The sequence below is a fragment of the Bos javanicus genome, chromosome 10, assembly GCF_032452875.1.
Source record: "Bos javanicus breed banteng chromosome 10, ARS-OSU_banteng_1.0, whole genome shotgun sequence".
In the NCBI taxonomy this organism is placed as follows: Eukaryota; Metazoa; Chordata; class Mammalia; order Artiodactyla; family Bovidae; genus Bos; species Bos javanicus.
In genome coordinates, this window is record NC_083877.1 from 25,738,139 (window position 1) to 25,755,070 (window position 16,932).

At 52.5% G+C, this 16,932-nt stretch overlaps 2 protein-coding genes across 14 annotated transcripts; one reads left to right on the top strand and one right to left on the bottom strand.

Moving 5' to 3' along the window:
* Positions 1 to 694: 694 nt before the first annotated feature.
* On the bottom strand, positions 695 to 6,422 carry TPPP2 (tubulin polymerization promoting protein family member 2). 4 transcript variants are annotated; one of them, XM_061430587.1, is made up of 4 exons: positions 4,748 to 6,422; positions 2,408 to 2,644; positions 2,008 to 2,161; positions 695 to 975 (listed from the first exon to the last, which is right to left on the bottom strand). In XM_061430587.1, exons 2-4 carry the CDS (start codon positions 2,578 to 2,580, stop codon positions 787 to 789), a joined length of 516 nt encoding a protein of 171 aa, XP_061286571.1. In that variant the 5' UTR covers positions 2,581 to 2,644; positions 4,748 to 6,422; the 3' UTR covers positions 695 to 786. The 4 variants fall into 4 exon arrangements, with proteins under 4 accessions (XP_061286571.1, XP_061286569.1, XP_061286572.1 ...); XM_061430585.1 differs by having other exon boundaries at positions 2,008 to 2,188; XM_061430588.1 differs by lacking the exon at positions 4,748 to 6,422 and adding an exon at positions 2,805 to 2,878.
* A 118-nt stretch (positions 6,423 to 6,540) lies between these two features.
* NDRG2 (NDRG family member 2) lies at positions 6,541 to 15,358 on the top strand. Of its 10 annotated transcripts, none has more exons than XM_061430575.1 (17): positions 6,541 to 6,622; positions 8,250 to 8,316; positions 9,033 to 9,113; positions 9,455 to 9,496; positions 9,882 to 9,987; positions 10,246 to 10,366; positions 10,548 to 10,610; positions 11,481 to 11,541; positions 11,735 to 11,821; positions 12,019 to 12,075; positions 12,241 to 12,344; positions 12,811 to 12,855; positions 13,143 to 13,194; positions 13,581 to 13,628; positions 13,884 to 13,919; positions 14,073 to 14,124; positions 14,367 to 15,358. In XM_061430575.1, exons 3-17 carry the CDS (start codon positions 9,039 to 9,041, stop codon positions 14,531 to 14,533), a joined length of 1,116 nt encoding a protein of 371 aa, XP_061286559.1. In that variant the 5' UTR covers positions 6,541 to 6,622; positions 8,250 to 8,316; positions 9,033 to 9,038; the 3' UTR covers positions 14,534 to 15,358. The 10 variants fall into 10 exon arrangements, with proteins under 10 accessions (XP_061286559.1, XP_061286563.1, XP_061286566.1 ...); XM_061430574.1 differs by lacking the exon at positions 6,541 to 6,622 and adding an exon at positions 7,182 to 7,278; XM_061430576.1 differs by lacking the exon at positions 6,541 to 6,622 and adding an exon at positions 8,010 to 8,114.
* Positions 15,359 to 16,932: the final 1,574 nt, after the last annotated feature.

The window sequence follows — 16,932 nt, forward strand, 5'->3', positions numbered from 1 at the left end:
GAAGTCTCCTTACCCTTGTTGTGTTGTGTGCTCAGTCGTATTTGACTCTTGCGACCCCATGGACTGTAGCCCACCAGGCTCCTCTGTCTGGAATTTTCCAGGCAAGTATATTGGAGTGGATTGTCATTTCCTACTCCAGGGGATCTTCCTGACCCAAGGATAGAACCCATGTCTCCTGCACATCTCCAGCAATGCAGGCACATTCTCGAGCCACCAGGGAAACCCTTAGCTCTAGAATAAGCTCATAACAGGAGTTAGGCTAAGTAGATCCTTGATCCTTGGCCACCAGATCTCTGGTGTCTATTTCTTCCCCAACAGAACATGGACTGCAGCAGATGAGGAAGGTGGAGGGACAGGGAACGGTCTCATTGCTAGTATTTGGGCCGTGCTATGTCAAATCGGGAACTGCTACTCCCCTTTAGGATGCTGGGGGTGATGGATACTGGTAATGTGTGAGCACAACTAGCAAATACTTTTGCCTCCACAGCTAGTTTATCGCTTATCTCCAAGTATATTCCTCAGCCATGTTCTTAGAAGGAGCTGTTGAGGGGGATGCTACCCAGTGATGAGGAAGCCAAGTAGAATGAAGGACGTGCTTCTGGGAAGGCCTACCCTTGGGTTTCTCGGCTCTTCTCTCTGTTTCTGCACCAAGGGTCCCTCATCCTTCCCCGGGTGGAAGACGGAGCTCATGAACTGCTGCACACACAGATGTTTATTGTCCCCTCCAAGCTCCCTGGTGTTCAAGATGCAGGGTCAAGGGCCAACAGGCGAAGATGAGGCTACTCCCTAGTTGCTGCCCTTCTTATCATACGTGCCAGCACCCTTGTAGCCACTCACGTAGCCTGAGTTGTCAGTCACGTCTTCCCGTCCCGCGATGCCTTTCCCCTTGCCACTCTCGTCAAAGCGCTCCTTGTGGGTACCGGTGTACTTGCTGGTGTCCGTCAGCCGGCTCACCCCGCCCACTGTTGTCGCTTTCTGTGGGCCAGAGGGTGAGGAGCCTGAGCCTTCTCCCTTCCTTCCCCTCCACTGTCACAGCCCTTCTCTAGAAATGGCCTTCGAGTAGTTTTATTAGTTGTCTGAGCCCATGTTCAACCCCTGGCATGGTGCTGCCTGCTTAGGGCTCAGGTGCAGACAAGAGGAGGAACTATGATAAAAGCCATCCACTCGTGAGAAAGGAATCCGGGGCATGGGAATGAGTAGGGAGGTGTGTGTGGATTTTTCTGCTTCCAGAGAAGCTATTTTGACTAGGCTGCAGCCAGAGGACTTCAACCGCAGACCTAAAACACAAGTTCTGTCCTGCTGTGCTGTGCTTAGTCGCTCAGTCTTGTCCAGCTCTTGGTGACCCCATGGACTGTAGCCCTCCAGGCTCCTCTATCCATGGGGATTCTCCAGGCAAGAATACTGGAGTGGGTTGCCATGCCCTCCTCTATGGGATCTTTCCAACCCAGGGATCAAACCCAGGTCTCCAGCATTGCAAGCAAATTCTTTACCATCTGAGCCATCAGGGAAGCCCCTCTGTCCTGCTGGGAAGGCCCTATTTGAAACCCACAGTAGAAAGAGCTTTTAGTAGAGAGGGGATAAATAGGGAACAGAAAGGTGGGTCGAGGCAAGAGGTCAGATATTAGACATTACATAAGAGCGCAAAGAGGAGTAGGGAGCAGGTAGCATGTGCTCTGTGCTCAGTGTTTCCCCAAAGCCACCTGGCCCTGGTGGCTTGGCCCAGATCCTGGATACTTGGGAATGAGTCTAAGTTTTACTATTAAAATAGGTGTGAAAAGAAAAATAAGTAAATAAATAAAATCGCTGTGGACCTTGGGTAAGTCACTTCTCACGGTTTCCTCACTTCTGAAATGACTCGATGATCTCTAAAAGTGCCCAAAGGCCTTCTGCCCCGTCTCCCTTCTGCTATTGAAAAGGGTTGGGGACATTGGTGCAGAGGAGGGGAGATGAGAGCAGCAGGGACTCAGGGAAGCAGAGTCAGGGTTAGGAATGAAGTCTGTCACTCACAGTAACACCAGTGGTAGCTGGGTCCTTGCCCTCCATGAGCTTATAAATGTTCTCCAGGGCTTCATCCGGGCTTTTACCCTTGAATCGCTTCTGGCCCAGTTCCTTCATTGCTTCCTGGAACTGTTGGAATGTGATGGTTCGGGCATTCTTGGCCCTGGTCAGTAAGACAGAAATCCAGGAACTGGGGAACATGAAGTCATTGCTTTCCAAGGTCCAGCCCTCCTCTTACTCAGATGGGGCCTCTATATACTGAATGTCTTGAGGTCAGGGCCTAGCAGAGCCAGGCACCCAGTAGGTGCTCAGGAGACCTGTTACAAATGTTCTACTGCAGAAACCCTGCCACATCCCATGACCTTGCTTGTTTTACTCACCACCCCCACACCCGTCTGTGGTCCCTTACTTGACTTTGCTGAAAACGATGTCCACGTCAGTGGAGGTGACCGTCTTGCCATCCATGATGCCACAGTCTTTGCACAGCTTGGAGAAGTTCTTGTTGTTCATTTCAGTGCCACTGCTTGACGATTCTCCAAAGACAGCAAACCGCTGGAACGTTCTTTCTGCTTCTGATGCCATGGTCAACGGGAGGTAGGGGAGGACAGTAAGGGGGGGAGGCTTGGGGGTGAGGGAGGGGGGAGGACTGAGGAGTAAGAATGATGAAGGTTACAGTAAAATCAGAATCAGCAACAGGAACAAACACACCCGTCCGACCTACTGTTCCCAGTACGAGCGATACTAGTGTGGATCCTACATACTGAATAATCACCACTGCCAACCACTTCCCCACCACTTCTGTGTACCTGAGAGTGCCCGGATGGTGTCTGACCCTAACCAGCCTCTGTAGGTAAGTGTGTGCAGATCCGTGGGAGCCGGCTGGCTGAGGAGACTGGGGGGCAGTGGGGAGGGAGACAGGGGAGGAGAGGGAAGTTTCTGTGACCTCAGCAGTGTTTATGTGACATCATTTTCAGCCCCTGTTACAGCTCTAATCTTGGGGGAGGGGGTCTTGGGTCCCTACCTTGCATGCTGCATTGAGCATGTTACCAAACTCCTGATCTCTGCAAGTGACCAAGCTTCCCTCATTGGTTCAGCCCTGCTTGAACCAGTCCTCTGGTCCTAGTTAAACTGTCTTATGCTCTGTCCCTCAACAAAAGTTGAGGAGAGCTCAGGGAAGGAGTTAAGGGAAACAGGTTGACATCAGTCTAGCACTGTCCTTTTTTCATCTCCTGGCCGGGTTAATGACCCACATGGAGAATCCCACTGGCTTTGGCAGACCAGGCTCAATAGGAACTTGAAATGGCTTCCAGTTTGGGCCCCACACGGAAAGAGTGTGGGCCTTGTAGGGTCACACACCTGGCTGGGTTAGGGTGAGGGTGAGCCTCAGACTCTCAAAATCTTCCAGATAATTTTAATTTTCTATGCAGGTCAGGGATATTTTTTTCTTCCCATGCCACATGGCTTCTGGAATCTTAGTTCACTGACCAGAGACTGAACCTAGGCTCTCGGCAGTGAAGGCTCTGAGTAACTACTGGACCACTAGGGAATGCCCTCCCCTCTCTTTTTAAAGTAATGCTGTAATTTTACTCAGTTTTTACTACATGTGTTGTTTCTTCTTTCAGAAGGAGTTTCTCTTTGGCCTTTTCTCTTGCTGGAAACCATCTAGAGGAATGAACTTCATGGCTCCTAAAATAGAGCCACTAGGTCGGTGACTTCCCTCCCCATCCCATCTAATCAGTCACCAATTTCTGTAATTCCCTTGTCTTATAAATCCACTCCTTCCTTTCCATTCCTGTTACTCCCACTCTTTATTCAAGTCCCTGTCATCTCATATCTAGTTGATTATTCTGGCTTCTAAATGACCTCTTTCCTAAGTCAAATGCCTTACCTTCAACCACTCCATAATCCATCTCTTCTTAACCCTCCGCTCCCAATCAGATTATTTTCACAAAACAATTACTTATCCATTGTTCCTGATCAAGAACACTCTGGATCTTCAAAATTTTTTGAAGAGTCAACCCTTTTCACCTGTCATTCAAGGACCTTCACACTTGGCTCCAATCCACCTTACCAGATGTCACATTTCATCAGTATTACTCTGCATTTGTGGCCATAATGACCTAATCACTCTATGCTGCAGAGGCTACCTGAAGCCTGGTAGAGACAGAATAACTTTGGAGAGGATTGAATCCAGGGATTTAAGTCCTAGATAAGTCATTTACTAGTGAGTGGCCTTGAGCAAGAGACTAAACACCTCTGAGCTTTAATTTCTTCATCTGTACAGTGAGGACAATAATATTTATCTTATAGTATTGCGGGGGATACTATGTAGGAATTATCTTCCACGTAGTAGCTACTATGCAGTTCATCAAATTAACTTGTGTATTTCTGTCCCTAAACTTTCCTTTATGGTCTCTCTGCCTTAATAGAATGCCCCTCCTTCTCACGCAAGTACTGTACTGTACTTCTCATAGGATGCTTTACCCTAAGAACAAAACCCTTTCCTTCTCTGAATTATACTAAGATAATGGTTCTTAGCCTGTGGGCTGAAGCCTCTTTGGGCAAGGGTTTCTGAGTTATTGAGGGCCTGTGGAACCTATATATATATATATATATATATATATATATAAATATATATATATATATATACACACACAGAAGACTGGTCATTGAGTAAATAATAAACTTTGCACATGTAAGTGCATACATGCATAGATGTTACAATTACCAGAAGACTGAACAAACTTACCTGAAAGTATTTGCTGAATTCACAGTTGGTCTCCATCAGGGGATTTTAAAATCATCATTTGGGAATGGAAGTCTCTGATCTCCCACTTGAAAAGGATGGGAAACTCTTCCTATAGCACTTATTGTGTAAACAATTAATCTTATATTATTACGTCATTCTGAACGTTTTCTATCTTTGTATCTTCTCTCAACTACTGGATCCTAAGCTCTAGAGAGGTATGACTAGACTCACACTTCTTTGAATTCCATCTATACAGTGGCTTGCGCAGAGCAGGTCCTTATTGTTGCCAACTGGAAGGTATAGTTTGAAGCTGCTTCTTGGTCCAAGAGAAGGAAGTTAGGGAAATTGTTCTTGTTGGGCCACTGACACTGGACCAGGCTGAGATCTGCCCTGATAAGGAGGGACCCCATCTTAGAGCAGAAGCAGCCTCTTACTGCCTGTGGCAGGCTGAGACCCCTAGCCTAGGAAGCAAACAGATCCCAGTGGAAATTTCCTGACTCCTGCCTGCCCTACGCCCCTGCGTAGGCCCCTTATCAGGTTCCCCCTGAGTCATCCTGACCCAGAGACGGATTTAGATGCTGGAACCTCCAGGTCCTTCCCTCCCCCACTCCAAGTAAGACCTACTTTAGATACATCAGAGGAGGCAGCAGGCAGAATTTCTCACTGTAGGCTCTCTTTTCTCCCCCAGTTCCAGCTGGGCTGGGAGAGCTCTCTTCTGTCCTATGCATTTTTATCTACAGTCCCAATTCCAGCAGGCTTTTCCTTGTCCAGGAGAGTGTTAAACTGGCATCCAGAGGGGAGAGGGGACTAGGCAAGGAGCCAGGGGTGCCCAGCTTCTGTGTCAGTTTCTGGGTAAATGGTTATGAAGGGAGTGGGGAAGGGAATGGAGGAAAACTTGGGTGCCCCAAATTGGGGAGTCTAGAGGGAATCCTTTAGGTTTGGGGTTGTTAAAAGCTGGATTTGATTAGTCGGGATCTACTCTGGGTCACCTCCTCCCTCTTGGCCCCTCCTTTCCAATAGACCCTGCCAAGTGGGGATGAAAGGGGCATTGATGTTCCTTGGATGGGAGGGGGTGGTGAGGGTGGTTGTGGGGGGTGGTTCCCAGGCAGGAGGGGGAAAGCAATTTAGGGGTCTTGGGGGGGCAGTCTGAGCTGGTGTTGCAGTTGGCAGCTCCAGTTCCATTGGCCATTGTTCCCAACTGGCCTGGCGCCCAGCCCCCGAAATGGCAACTCAGGAACCAGGCTGAAGGAGGATGGGGTGGGGACCTCTGGGGGAAGGGAACCTGGACAGGGCGCAGGTGGGGAGAAATCCAGTCTGTGTCCTTTTGTGTAAGACAACTTTGAATCCCTTTAGCCTCATAACTATCTCATTCTGGGTGACTTTTCCCCGAGGGGCACAGGGAGGGTGCATATAGGTGGGGAGGGAGCAGGGTGAGTGAGGGATCCAGGCCGTCACACCCACCCAGGCCCTAAGAGACGCCGCAGTCCCTGAGAAACCATTGCCTTGGCTGGCCCTAGCCGGCCTCCTTCTCTGGGCCAGAATAGAAGGGGTTAGCACTGAAGCCACAGGGTCTCTTGGGTCCCAGCCCGGGACACTGCGTCCTCCCTAAACCCCCACCCCACTTCCACAGAGTTAACTCCACCCCTGTGCCTGTTTACCCAAGAGTCAGCACCCCTGGGGGTCCTGGCCCCTCCTCCGCCCCTCCTTGGGGCCTTGACCCGGGAGTCCCCGTTGGCCATCCTTTCCCCCCCCTCCCGCGATCTCCCTCTATTTATAGCGGCCCCCCGCATCCCCCCCCCTCCCTCCCCGCCTTGTTTTCCAACTTCTCAGGGAGCAACCCGGAGAGCAGTCGCCGGGACACTGCAGAGACAGGAGGTACCAGGACCCTGGGCGCCCAGAAATTGTAACTCCCGCGCCCTCGACGCCCCCACTCCCTAGTCGGTGCAGGCACACCTCCCCTCTCCGCGGTCGAGACCCTCGCCTCCTCAGCAGCGATCCTTCTTTGGCCTAGCCCTCTGTTTCCAGGCGGGTGGAGTCAAAATCGTGGGGTGCCAGCACCCTGGCTTCGTCTCCCTTTTACCCGTTCCCACCTCGGAGTCGGGGCGCAGGAAGGAGCCTGAGTGCTACAGGCAGGGCCAGATCACGGGTGGGGGCGGTGCTGAGAGCGGGCGTGGGGATCCCCCACGGGACTAAGGGATCCCCCACACCCACAGCCGCCGGGTTGCCGGGGTCGGGGCGGGGGCGGGTAGTGAATGTTGTGGGGAGCGCGGGCCGGAGTCTGGAAGCACCCAGCAGTTGGCTTTCTTTAGAGTTCCCCTCGGGCCCCCAGCGCTGCCCCTCCCGGAGCAGTGGGAGGCTCCGGGCGGGGTGAAGGGGGGCGTGTTTACCAGGGGTCTGGGGCGGATCTGCGGGGAGCTGGCGGCCGGTGGGCGGGCTGGGGCGGGCCGGGGGCGGGTCTGTGGGGAGCCCGAGCCGGGGCGGGCCGGGGAGTCAAAGGCAAGTGAAGGTGGAAGCGGCGGCGGCGGCAGCAGGTAGGGGGAAGGGCGGGAGTGGGGCCGCGGGGCCAGGCTGGCACCTGGGGGTGCCGGGAGGCGCTTGGATCCCAACGCCTCGGAGAGTACGGCTTGTGGGCAGGAGCCGGCCCACAGGGCCGCGAGGCCGCGGCGCACAGAGGCGGAGGCTCCGCGGGCTGCAGGGCGTGTTTAGGGCGTGCACGAAGTTGAGTTCGGGGTCCAGGGCTCTCCGCGCCAGCCGCGCGAATTGTCAGTCCCCACGCGGATGGCAGCGAGGGGACTCGGAGGGACAGGTTCCGGGGGCTGGGCCCAGTCAGTTCCATCTGTCCTCCCCATCCCTTCCCAGCTGGCTCTCGGCCCTTGCGGGTCGTCCGGGCACGCTGGGGAGAGACTGTGGAAACGCCCCCTACACACCCCTTCTCCACTTTCGGGACCCACACCGAAACTGGGTGGAGGAGAGAAGCGAAAGCACGAGGCTTAAAAAAATTTTTTTTTAATGGTGGAAACAGTCGTGCTCTGCCACCCCATCTCACTCGAGAGCTGTCAAAAATCTTGGGGATCCCTTAGTCCCCACTTTAATTTGCAAATAAGAAATTGAGCGCAAGAGTAGTGACAGACAGAGCCAAGGTCACAGTGGGAGCAGCAGAGCCTGGGGTAGAATCCAGAGGTTCTGACATAAGACACGCTCTTTCCTCCACATCAGCACTTCCTTCTCTCCTCTCCCCGCCCCGCCCCCGGCCCCCCGCCCCGCTTCCCAAGCCTGGACTGATACCTGCTGTGTTGCCCGGCAGACCACGCCAGCCTGTATTGATTCTAGCTGAAGCCTGGAGAAGACTTGTTCACTGGACTCGTGGGTACAGATTGGGAGGGTTAGTGACCTGGCAGGGATTGGTGACCCAGATAGTCCAGGTCTTGGCTTAGGTTTTTTGTCTCTAAAAGATCCAGGATTTGTCTCCCATGTCATTGACCTCATTGCCTTGTTTTCTCAGACCCCAGAGCCAGGAGGAGTGAGAACCCTGACCCCTAACCCTACTTCATCCAGCCAATAGGAGCCAAGTAAGTGACCCCACCTCCGGGCTGCTGGTCTTTTACTCTGCTGGTCTGCACAGGTGCTCTGCTCCTCACTGGCCCCAAAGGTTGAATACATGCTACTTTATTCCAAGTCAGGAGTCTTGGGAGGAAGGGAGGCATTGGGTCTGTTGGACACAGATGTCCCTTGTCCTTCTTTTCTGGTTTCCCCCTCCCCCCCTTGGTCATGTTACTCAGGTCATTTTTAGCCCCTTTCTCTTTGCGCTGCTGACCTTGGCGCTTTAGTCGAAGGTCACAGTCAGTGGTGAACTCTCGATACCCATCCCTTGGTATCTTTAGAGCACCCAGTCGCTGAGCCACGAGTTTCACCCCCTACCTAACTAGGAGTGTGGGGTGGCCCCTAAATATAGCCTGGGAAACCTGAGCTGCCCTGCTGCCCCACCCTGATATTTCCATCCAGGATAGGGGAGGGGGTACGGAAGGTGTCGGTTGTGAGGGGTGTTGGGATGGCCAGGCTGAAAGGAAGTGGTGTCCTGAGTCCTCTTCCCCAAGCCCTCTTTCCTAGCGGCCTGGCCCTACAGCTGGGGGTGCCGGACCACCTCTCTCTGTGTCCTGGAGTAGTCTTCAGCTCCTGGGGCCCTCCGCACTCAGCAATGTCCAGTATTGAGAGGAAGCCAGGGGTTGGGGGAGGCGTGCGGTGTAGGGGCAGCCTCCCCAGTCTCTGTGTTTCCTCACCCTGCCAGGTCACCATGGCAGAGCTGCGGGAAGTGCAGATCACGGAGGAGAAGCCGCTGTTGCCAGGGCAGACACCCGAGGTGGCCAAGGTTATCAGAGACCCCTGACTCCCAGTCCGGAATCCCAGACCTCGAAGCATAGCCCTCACTTCTTCCCCTCCTAGACTCATGATCTCATTGTCACTCACACCCCACTACGCTCTCCACGTCTCCCCATGTTATCTCTCCCCAAACACCACGGCTCAGAGTCCAGGCTTTTTTCCTGTCACTATGCTAACCTTCATCCTCTCCGTGTCTCTTTTTCGTCAATCTCTTTCTGTCATTGGTCTCCGTTGGCCTCTTTGCCTACCTTTCTTTTATCTGTGTCTGTCTCTCTCTCTGTGACTCTACTGTGTGTTTCTGTGTGTATCTGTCTGTGTGTATCTCTCCAGGAGGCTGAGTTAGCTGCCCGAATCCTCCTGGACCAGGGACAGGTAACAGTTTGGGGCAGCCCCAGGTGGGAGGAGGGGCTCTTCTCGCCCCAGGAAGGAGGGGCCCCTGCCTGGTTTTCTTCTCTCTGCTTTTTCTCCTTCTATTCCAGTCCTTTCCTGTCCCCATCTCCCTGCTTTCCTGCCTTCTCCTCCCTCTTTTCTGAGTTCCCTGATGCTCTTCGATCTTTCATTATTCTTTCCCACCCTCTAAATCATCTTCCAGTGTCATTTTTACCTAAATTCTTGCTGATCCTACTTCTACTTTTTGGCTCCAGTTTCCTCTCTTTTGCCCCTACCCCTTCAACGCCCTGACTTTCATGGAGGCTCCTCTCGTGCCTCTTTTCCTCTCAGCCTGACTCCTGCCTGATGGTGACCTGTTTTCCTGCAGACTCACTCTGTGGAGACACCTTATGGCTCTGTCACTTTTACTGTCTATGGCACCCCCAAACCCAAACGGCCAGCGATACTCACCTACCATGATGTGGGACTCAACTGTAAGGACCTTCACTTCCTCTCCCATTTTTTTCTGGGAAGAGGCTGGTGGGGCAGGGGGAGGGTAAGACTCCATTGTGAAGGGAAGGGCAAGACTCCAGTGTGAGGGGAAGGGCCAGTATGGGAAAGGAGCCATGTGGCATGTCAAGGGGAAGTTCTCTCCTCGTCTGAATGTGGCATGAAAGAAAGAGGGTGGATTCTGACCTGGGGACATTTTCCCCGTCTGACTCTACTGTTGGGGTGATGGGGATTCTCTTTAGATAAATCCTGCTTCCAGCCGCTGTTTCAATTTGCGGATATGCAGGAAATCATTCAGAACTTCGTGCGGGTTCATGTGGATGCCCCTGGCATGGAAGAGGGGGCTCCCGTGTTCCCTTTGGGGTGAGAATTAGCTCCTTCCCTCCTCATCAGGCTGTGAGGCACATGGCAGGTATGGAGCAGATTGGATCAGGGAGGAGGAAGGGGAGGGCAAATGGTGACCCTGGGAGAGAATGAGTAGGACATGGAGGTGGGGGCCATGGGGGCAGGTTGGTGTTTTCCTTAACGTTCTTTTCTTCCCCAGGTATCAGTACCCATCTCTGGACCAGCTTGCGGACATGATCCCTTGCATCCTGCAGTACTTAAAGTGAGAGGCCTGGGGACCTCTCCGAGCCAGAGTTCTCTTTCCAGTACAAGGCGGCCCGTAGAACTCCTGAGCGAGTTCTGTCTGGACTAGATGTTGTCTATTCCAGTTGAGAGGAAGTGGGTGGCTTTGGAAAGCTGACTTGAGTCAGCAGAGTAGCCCTAAGGGAGGAGGAGAAGAAAAGGGAGCTGTGTGCCTGGCCTTGCCTCAGGCTGAGGAGGGTCTGCTCTGATCTGAAAGCTAGAGAAGAAGAGGAGTGGGCGACACAGTCCCTGAGGAACCAGACAAGCCTGTCTTTCCCTCCCACTCCCTGTGCCTCCTCCAGACCGAGGCAGAGTGGGTGAGAGAAGGAAAAGAAAGCCGGGTGTGGCCTCTTCGGTGCATACTTAGTGCTGATGACACCTGGGCTCTGTCCTTGACTTGGCTTTTCCTGGGCATCAGGGCCCTGGGCAGCTGTGGTTCACCTCTTGGGCTCTTTCTCCTGATACTTCCTGTTGTTCACCAAAGTTGTATCTTTTTTAATATCTTGCTTTAAGTGCCCCCCTTCCCAGTTCCTCTAGAGGAACCAGGAAGGAAAACAGAACTAGTTGAACTAGCTCCTGAAAATTGAGAATGGACAAAGAGCTACACAGGAAACAGTGTCTGGTTGGTTGGCATGTGGGTGTTTCAAGACACTCACTCTCCCTGGAGGGAGCTGGTAAAAGACTACAGTGTCCATTTTTTAGCTCCTTAGCACCTTCTTTTTCAGCATCCCCCCAAAGGAAGGTCCCTTTCTGTCCTTTATGCCCATGGCCTTAGGAAGGAGGGTGAGGAGTTTGGAGAGTCAAAGTTTTGGATACCCGGACCCATTAGACCTACATTTACCTTTCACAGTTTCTCCACAATAATTGGAATTGGTGTTGGAGCTGGGGCCTACGTCCTGTCGCGATACGCTGTAAGAAATTAAAAAAAATCCCAGATAAGCAAAAGGCGGGTCCAAGGCCCAGGCAGTGTTAACAGTGTGTGCTTGGGGGGAGGCTGTGCGTACGAGGGTGGGAAGCAGGCCCCATGGAGCCTGGGGTGGGCAGAGCTCAGTGGGGAGGGGATAAGTCCATGCCTGCCTCTAACTTCCCTCTGCTGCCCCTCAGCTTACCCACCCTGATACCGTCGAGGGTCTTGTCCTCATCAACATTGATCCCAACGCCAAAGGCTGGATGGATTGGGCAGCCCACAAGGTTTGGGGGGCCTGTGCACTGAGATCTGAGGGGGCTTCCCCTTGTGTGGGTCCATTTAGGCTCTAACAACATAACTGGCTGGCCTGTGAGCTTCAGGGAGGGGGGAAGGAGCAGGAAGGGGGGAAGGAGCAGGAAAGAAACTTGGGTCTCTACTCCTCATAATGTCCTGAGCTTTTTCACCTGCCCTGTCCTCATAGCTAACAGGTCTCACCTCTTCCATTTCGGAGATGATCCTTGGACATCTTTTCAGCCAGGTAAGTGGTTGTGGAAGATGGAAGAAGTAGAGGGAACCAGCAAGGACTGGAATGTGTGGGGTGATTTCCTTACTTGGGACTGATTTGGGGAGGGAAGTTTGCATCTAGTAACTGTTTTTGAGTTCTCTTCCCAGCCCTATTTATTCTCCCTCTATTTTCCTTCAGGAAGAGCTGTCCGGAAATTCTGAGTTGATACAAAAGTATAGAAATATCATTGCACATGCCCCCAACCTGGATAACATTGAACTGTACTGGAACAGCTACAACAAGTAAGTGGGCATGGATGAGAAATGTAGAAGCGGGAATGGGGGTCATGGGAGGCACAGAGGGGCCAAGGGGAGGGGAAGCAGGCTGTGCGAGGTGGGCAGGGATTGTTGGGCAGTAGGGGGCAGCTGCAGGACAGACGGGGGTTTGGGGGGTAGAATTGTGAGAAGCCGGCCATCTCTCTCTTGTTACCTCCTTGGATTTTTGGATTCCCTGAAGTAAGGTGATCTCTGGTCCTCATGCCCTTCATCCCCTTCACTGCCCTCTGACCAGGGACTTGGGCACAAGTGACCATAGGGCTCGTGCTTGAGGCCTGTCTGCCACCTTCTCCTTCGGTTCTCACTTGTAATCACCAATATTCAACTCTAATTTAGGGGAGGAAGATTGCTTCCTCATGGGGAAGCTGGCTTACATCTGGGTGGGTAGCACTGCTTGCCTAAAATTTCTACTCTTCTTTTAAACCCTCTTTAGTCGCCGAGACCTGAACTTTGTGCGTGGAGGCGATACCACCCTCAAGTAAGACTTTAAGGGATAAAGCTTTGCCTCTCTCCCTGGATCTTCCCCTAGTAGACGCTTATACCCTTTAGAAGGAGAGTCTTTTGCCAGGGAATTTTCTTGTCACCTCTTCCCCTATCCTGTTTAGCAAACCACCACCCTCTAGGTCCTACCCCTTTGAACTCTGTTGGAGGGGTCAGCAGGGTTCAGAAGGTTATTTTCTCTTTGGAGCCAACTGTTCTTCTGGGAGGAGGCGGAGGAGGGAGTGCCAGGGGCTCACCACCTGCTCCCCAACACTATGCCTCTAGGTGCCCTGTGATGCTGGTGGTAGGAGACCAAGCACCCCATGAAGACGCAGTGGTCAGTAGGGAGTCTTGGGGTGGGTGAAGGAGGGTGGCAGTCAGAGGGCTATCTTGCCAAGAAGCAAGCTCTGTTTGGGGACGGGGAGAGTAACTTTGGGGCATAAGAGGTTGATTCCTGACAAGAAGGAAATGGGCAGAGGCTTGATAAGAAAGGAATTTGGAGGACTCTTCTGGTGGTCCAGTGGTTAAGACTGCATGCTCCCAATGCGGGGGGCATGGGTTTGATCCCTGGTCGGGGAACTAAGATTCCATATGTTGTGGGTATGGGCAAAATAAAATTAAAAAAAAAAAAAAAAAAGAATTGGGTCTGGGCCTCTGGGTTCTTTGGTTGGGAGGGGCCACTGGGAGTGTGACTTCATTCATTCAACCTTCTCCCTACTCCAGGTGGAATGTAACTCAAAACTGGACCCCACCCAGACTTCTTTCCTCAAGGTCAGTAACCCTATTCCACATTCAGCCTGACTCTTGGCCCCCGGTCCAGAGCCATAGATCTTCTCCAGATTCAGCTGCTAGGCTGGCTTCCAGGGTCCTACATGGGAGCAAGTGGGTGGGTGGAGTAAAAGAAACAGAAAACACCCCAACGGCCTGGAGTGGGAAGCCTAGGGAAGAGAGCCCTCTCGTACCTCTCGGCATGGCTCATTGGTGTATATGTATATCACTTTTTCTGGATGACTCTCTCCTGAACAGATGGCTGACTCTGGGGGGCAGCCCCAGCTGACTCAGGTGAGCGCCCCTGCCATTCGTGGGGTGGGATATTAGTGGCCCTGAACTATACCCTTTGCTACACACCCCATCTCTAACCTGCCATGGCTATGGGCTCCAGCTCAGTTTCTAACCTCACTTTGCTGTCTCCCTTTCCTCATTTTACTTTCACAGCCAGGCAAGCTGACCGAGGCCTTCAAGTACTTCCTGCAGGGCATGGGCTATAGTGAGTATGGGGGTCAGAGGCTGTCATGAAGACAAGAGGTTGTGGCATAGGAGGAGGGAGGGCCACGGGGGGCAGGAACCACTTCAGGCTAGTTCCTGGATTTACCGCCGTCTGTCAAATCAAGCTCATTGACCCCTGGCCCCATTTGTAACTCTCGTCTCCACCCAAGCACCCCACTCTGAGTTGCCTGCTTCTCTCCCCACCTCCGCTCTGACTGCTGGCTTTCCCTTCCGTCTCCACAGTGGCTTCATCCTGCATGACTCGCCTGTCCCGATCTCGCACGGCCTCCCTGACCAGCGCAGCATCCATTGATGGCAACCGGTCCCGCTCTCGCACCCTGTCCCAGAGCAGCGAGTCTGGGACTCTCTCTTCAGGGCCCCCAGGGCACACCATGGAGGTCTCCTGTTGAATGATCCTTGTTGTCCTGGTGTGGGACCCAGCCCTCACCTCCCCCAGTACTAACCTGGGAGGTGCCCAGGGCACTGGGCCCAAGTGAGCACAGGAAGCTGGGCAGATCATGTGGGGAGATGACCTTGATCTTTGATTGCTACCCTAACCTTGACCTCTAACCTGTGATTTCCCTCAGCTCCTGGGAGAGATGTCCTAATATCTCTTAGGGACCCAGACCCCTAAATGATCCCTCTCCTTCATCTTGGTGTTAGGCGGAGAAGGCATGTATCCCTGCTCCCTAATCTGGGTGTCTGTAGCTAAGGGACAAGAGGTTGTGGAAGTTGTCCGTGGTGACTCCCCCAGACTCTCCCTCCTTATCCCAGATTGCAAGGGTAAGGGGCTCTGGGCTGGGGCTCCTCTCACCAAAGCTGGCATGGTGTCGCATTAATCCTTCGTGCCTCTGAAGGGCATGGGCCTCAATGAACGTGTGACAGGGGAGAGCTGCTGGTGGGTTAGTGGTCCTCAGGACATGCCAGAAACGTTCAGTGTGGAAATGGAAGTTGGAATGGGAGGTGGTGGGCGGTGAACAAATGTGACGGAAGGGCTGGAGCTGGGCAGTAGGAAGGGGACTGGGGCCACCGGCTGCTCTAACTTTGGTAGCTATCTAGACAGCGTGTGTCTAGAGGGGGGTGGGGGGGGAGCCAAGCTGGGCATGGCTGCTTGGGGCTTGGCATGGGGGTGGGAAGGGCTGCCTTGGGGCTCTGACCACAGTGTGTTATATGTGGGGGGTGCCCTCCTGTCTCCCACAACTTCTGCTGTAACAATAAACTATAGAGGAATCTGAGCTCCATTATTCTTCTGGGTCTGAATATGCCTGCCTCGTGCCCCTTTTCTGTCTCTCCCTGCTCAGCCCTTACATTTCCCTTCTCAAGGTGACAAAACCACAGGACAGGGCTTGTATAGCAAAAGTGTTAGTCGCGCAGTCGTGTTCAACTCTTTGTGGACCTCATGGACTGTGTGTAGCCCGCCAGGCTCCTCTGTCCATGAAATTCTCCAGGCAAGGATACTGGAGTGGGTTGCCATGCCCTCTTCCAGGGGATCTTCCTGACACAGGGATTGAACCCCGGACTCTTGAGGCAGATTCTTTACTGTCTAAGCCACCAGGGAAGCCCCTGTATAGCGTAGACACACTATAAAATGTGACCTCATGGTCACTGGTCCCTACTCCAATAGCATGGTATTGCCCTTGATATTGATAGGGTATCCCAGTTGGGGACCAGAGGAGGAACTCAGATCTTAAGAGACTGGCCCACTGAGAAATGCCATAGGATTTTAGAGACATCACCAAGATCGTGATTTAAAGAAGGAAGCATAGAAAACTGACGCAAGAGTCCAAGGACATCTTTTGACTCATTTTCTGGGGGGATCCTCCCTAAGGTTCTGTAGATTTCATTTTCGATTGATCAATACAGTCAGTAGACAAGGCCTCATGCAGTTGCTAGAAAGGTTGGATTGCTCATAGTCGATCCCAATCTGAAGACTCCTTCAGGAGAGTTACAGCAAAAGAGAGGACTTCCTCTCAGGAATTTCTCCTCTTCTGTGAATCAGGGAGTTAATTAGACTATGCGTGTGGTTCTCTGAGAAGCTTTTCAAGTAAGAACAATGATCAAGAGGACTTCAGATAGTCTGTGGCTGTTGCAGGCTGATTCTTATGCTCTTGGGACACAAGAAGTGAAAATGAGAAGGCACCATATAGTGTTACTGGCAAGAGGATTGTAGATGGATTGTTACAAGGTCATTTGTTAGATTACTTCATATAATAGAAACGCCATAGGCAATTGCACTTTCCTCTGGAACTGAGCTAAGGACTAATGTAGCTTGAGATCTGGTGCTGACACGTTGGCATCAAAGTGGAGTGTGGAATGTATGCTTGAATCTTGAGCATTTCCTCACTGTCTAACACAGGATGAACTGTATCTTAAATGCAGTAGGCCAGGATCAGAAGGGGGCAGTATTAGGTGACTAGCAGAGATACAGACCCTGGAGAAAGGAATGGCAACCCACTCCAGTATTCTTGCCTGGAGAATCCCATGGACAGAGAAGCCTGGCAGGCTGCAGTCCATTGGGTCGCAAAGAGTTGGACATGACGGAAGTGACAGCACGCGTGCACACACACAGAAATACAGAAGTTACAGAGCTGGCTATGGATGGTGAGGGTGTTGACCAACCACACACAGGGTAGACAGCAAGCAGGGCTTAAATGCCATGCTAAAGAAACAAAACAGCATAATTGGAACATTGGACCAACCAGCTCCTAGATAAACATGCAGAAAAGGCAGAGAACTTACAGCCTTGACCAGCAATACCTGCTGTTGTTCATTATGGAAGGGAAGGCCAGTCTTCTCAGTACATTTACCT

Bases quoted from the DNA above. Each gene is read 5' to 3' on its own strand.
- TPPP2 (XM_061430585.1), bottom strand. From the start codon at position 2,580: ATGGCATCAGAAGCAGAAAGAACGTTCCAGCGGTTTGCTGTCTTTGGA. The intron at 2,189-2,407 runs GTAAGGGACCAC...CATGTTCCCCAG, and splicing joins ATCGTTTTCAGCAAAGTCAA to TTCCTGGATTTCTGTCTTAC. The intron at 976-2,007 runs GTGAGTGACAGA...TCTGGCCCACAG, and splicing joins CAGCTACCACTGGTGTTACT to AAAGCGACAACAGTGGGCGG.
- NDRG2 (XM_061430575.1), top strand. From the start codon at position 9,039: ATGGCAGAGCTGCGGGAAGTGCAGATCACGGAGGAGAAGCCGCTGTTG. The intron at 9,497-9,881 runs GTAACAGTTTGG...GTTTTCCTGCAG, and splicing joins TCCTCCTGGACCAGGGACAG to ACTCACTCTGTGGAGACACC. The intron at 13,629-13,883 runs GTCAGTAACCCT...TCTCCTGAACAG, and splicing joins CCCAGACTTCTTTCCTCAAG to ATGGCTGACTCTGGGGGGCA.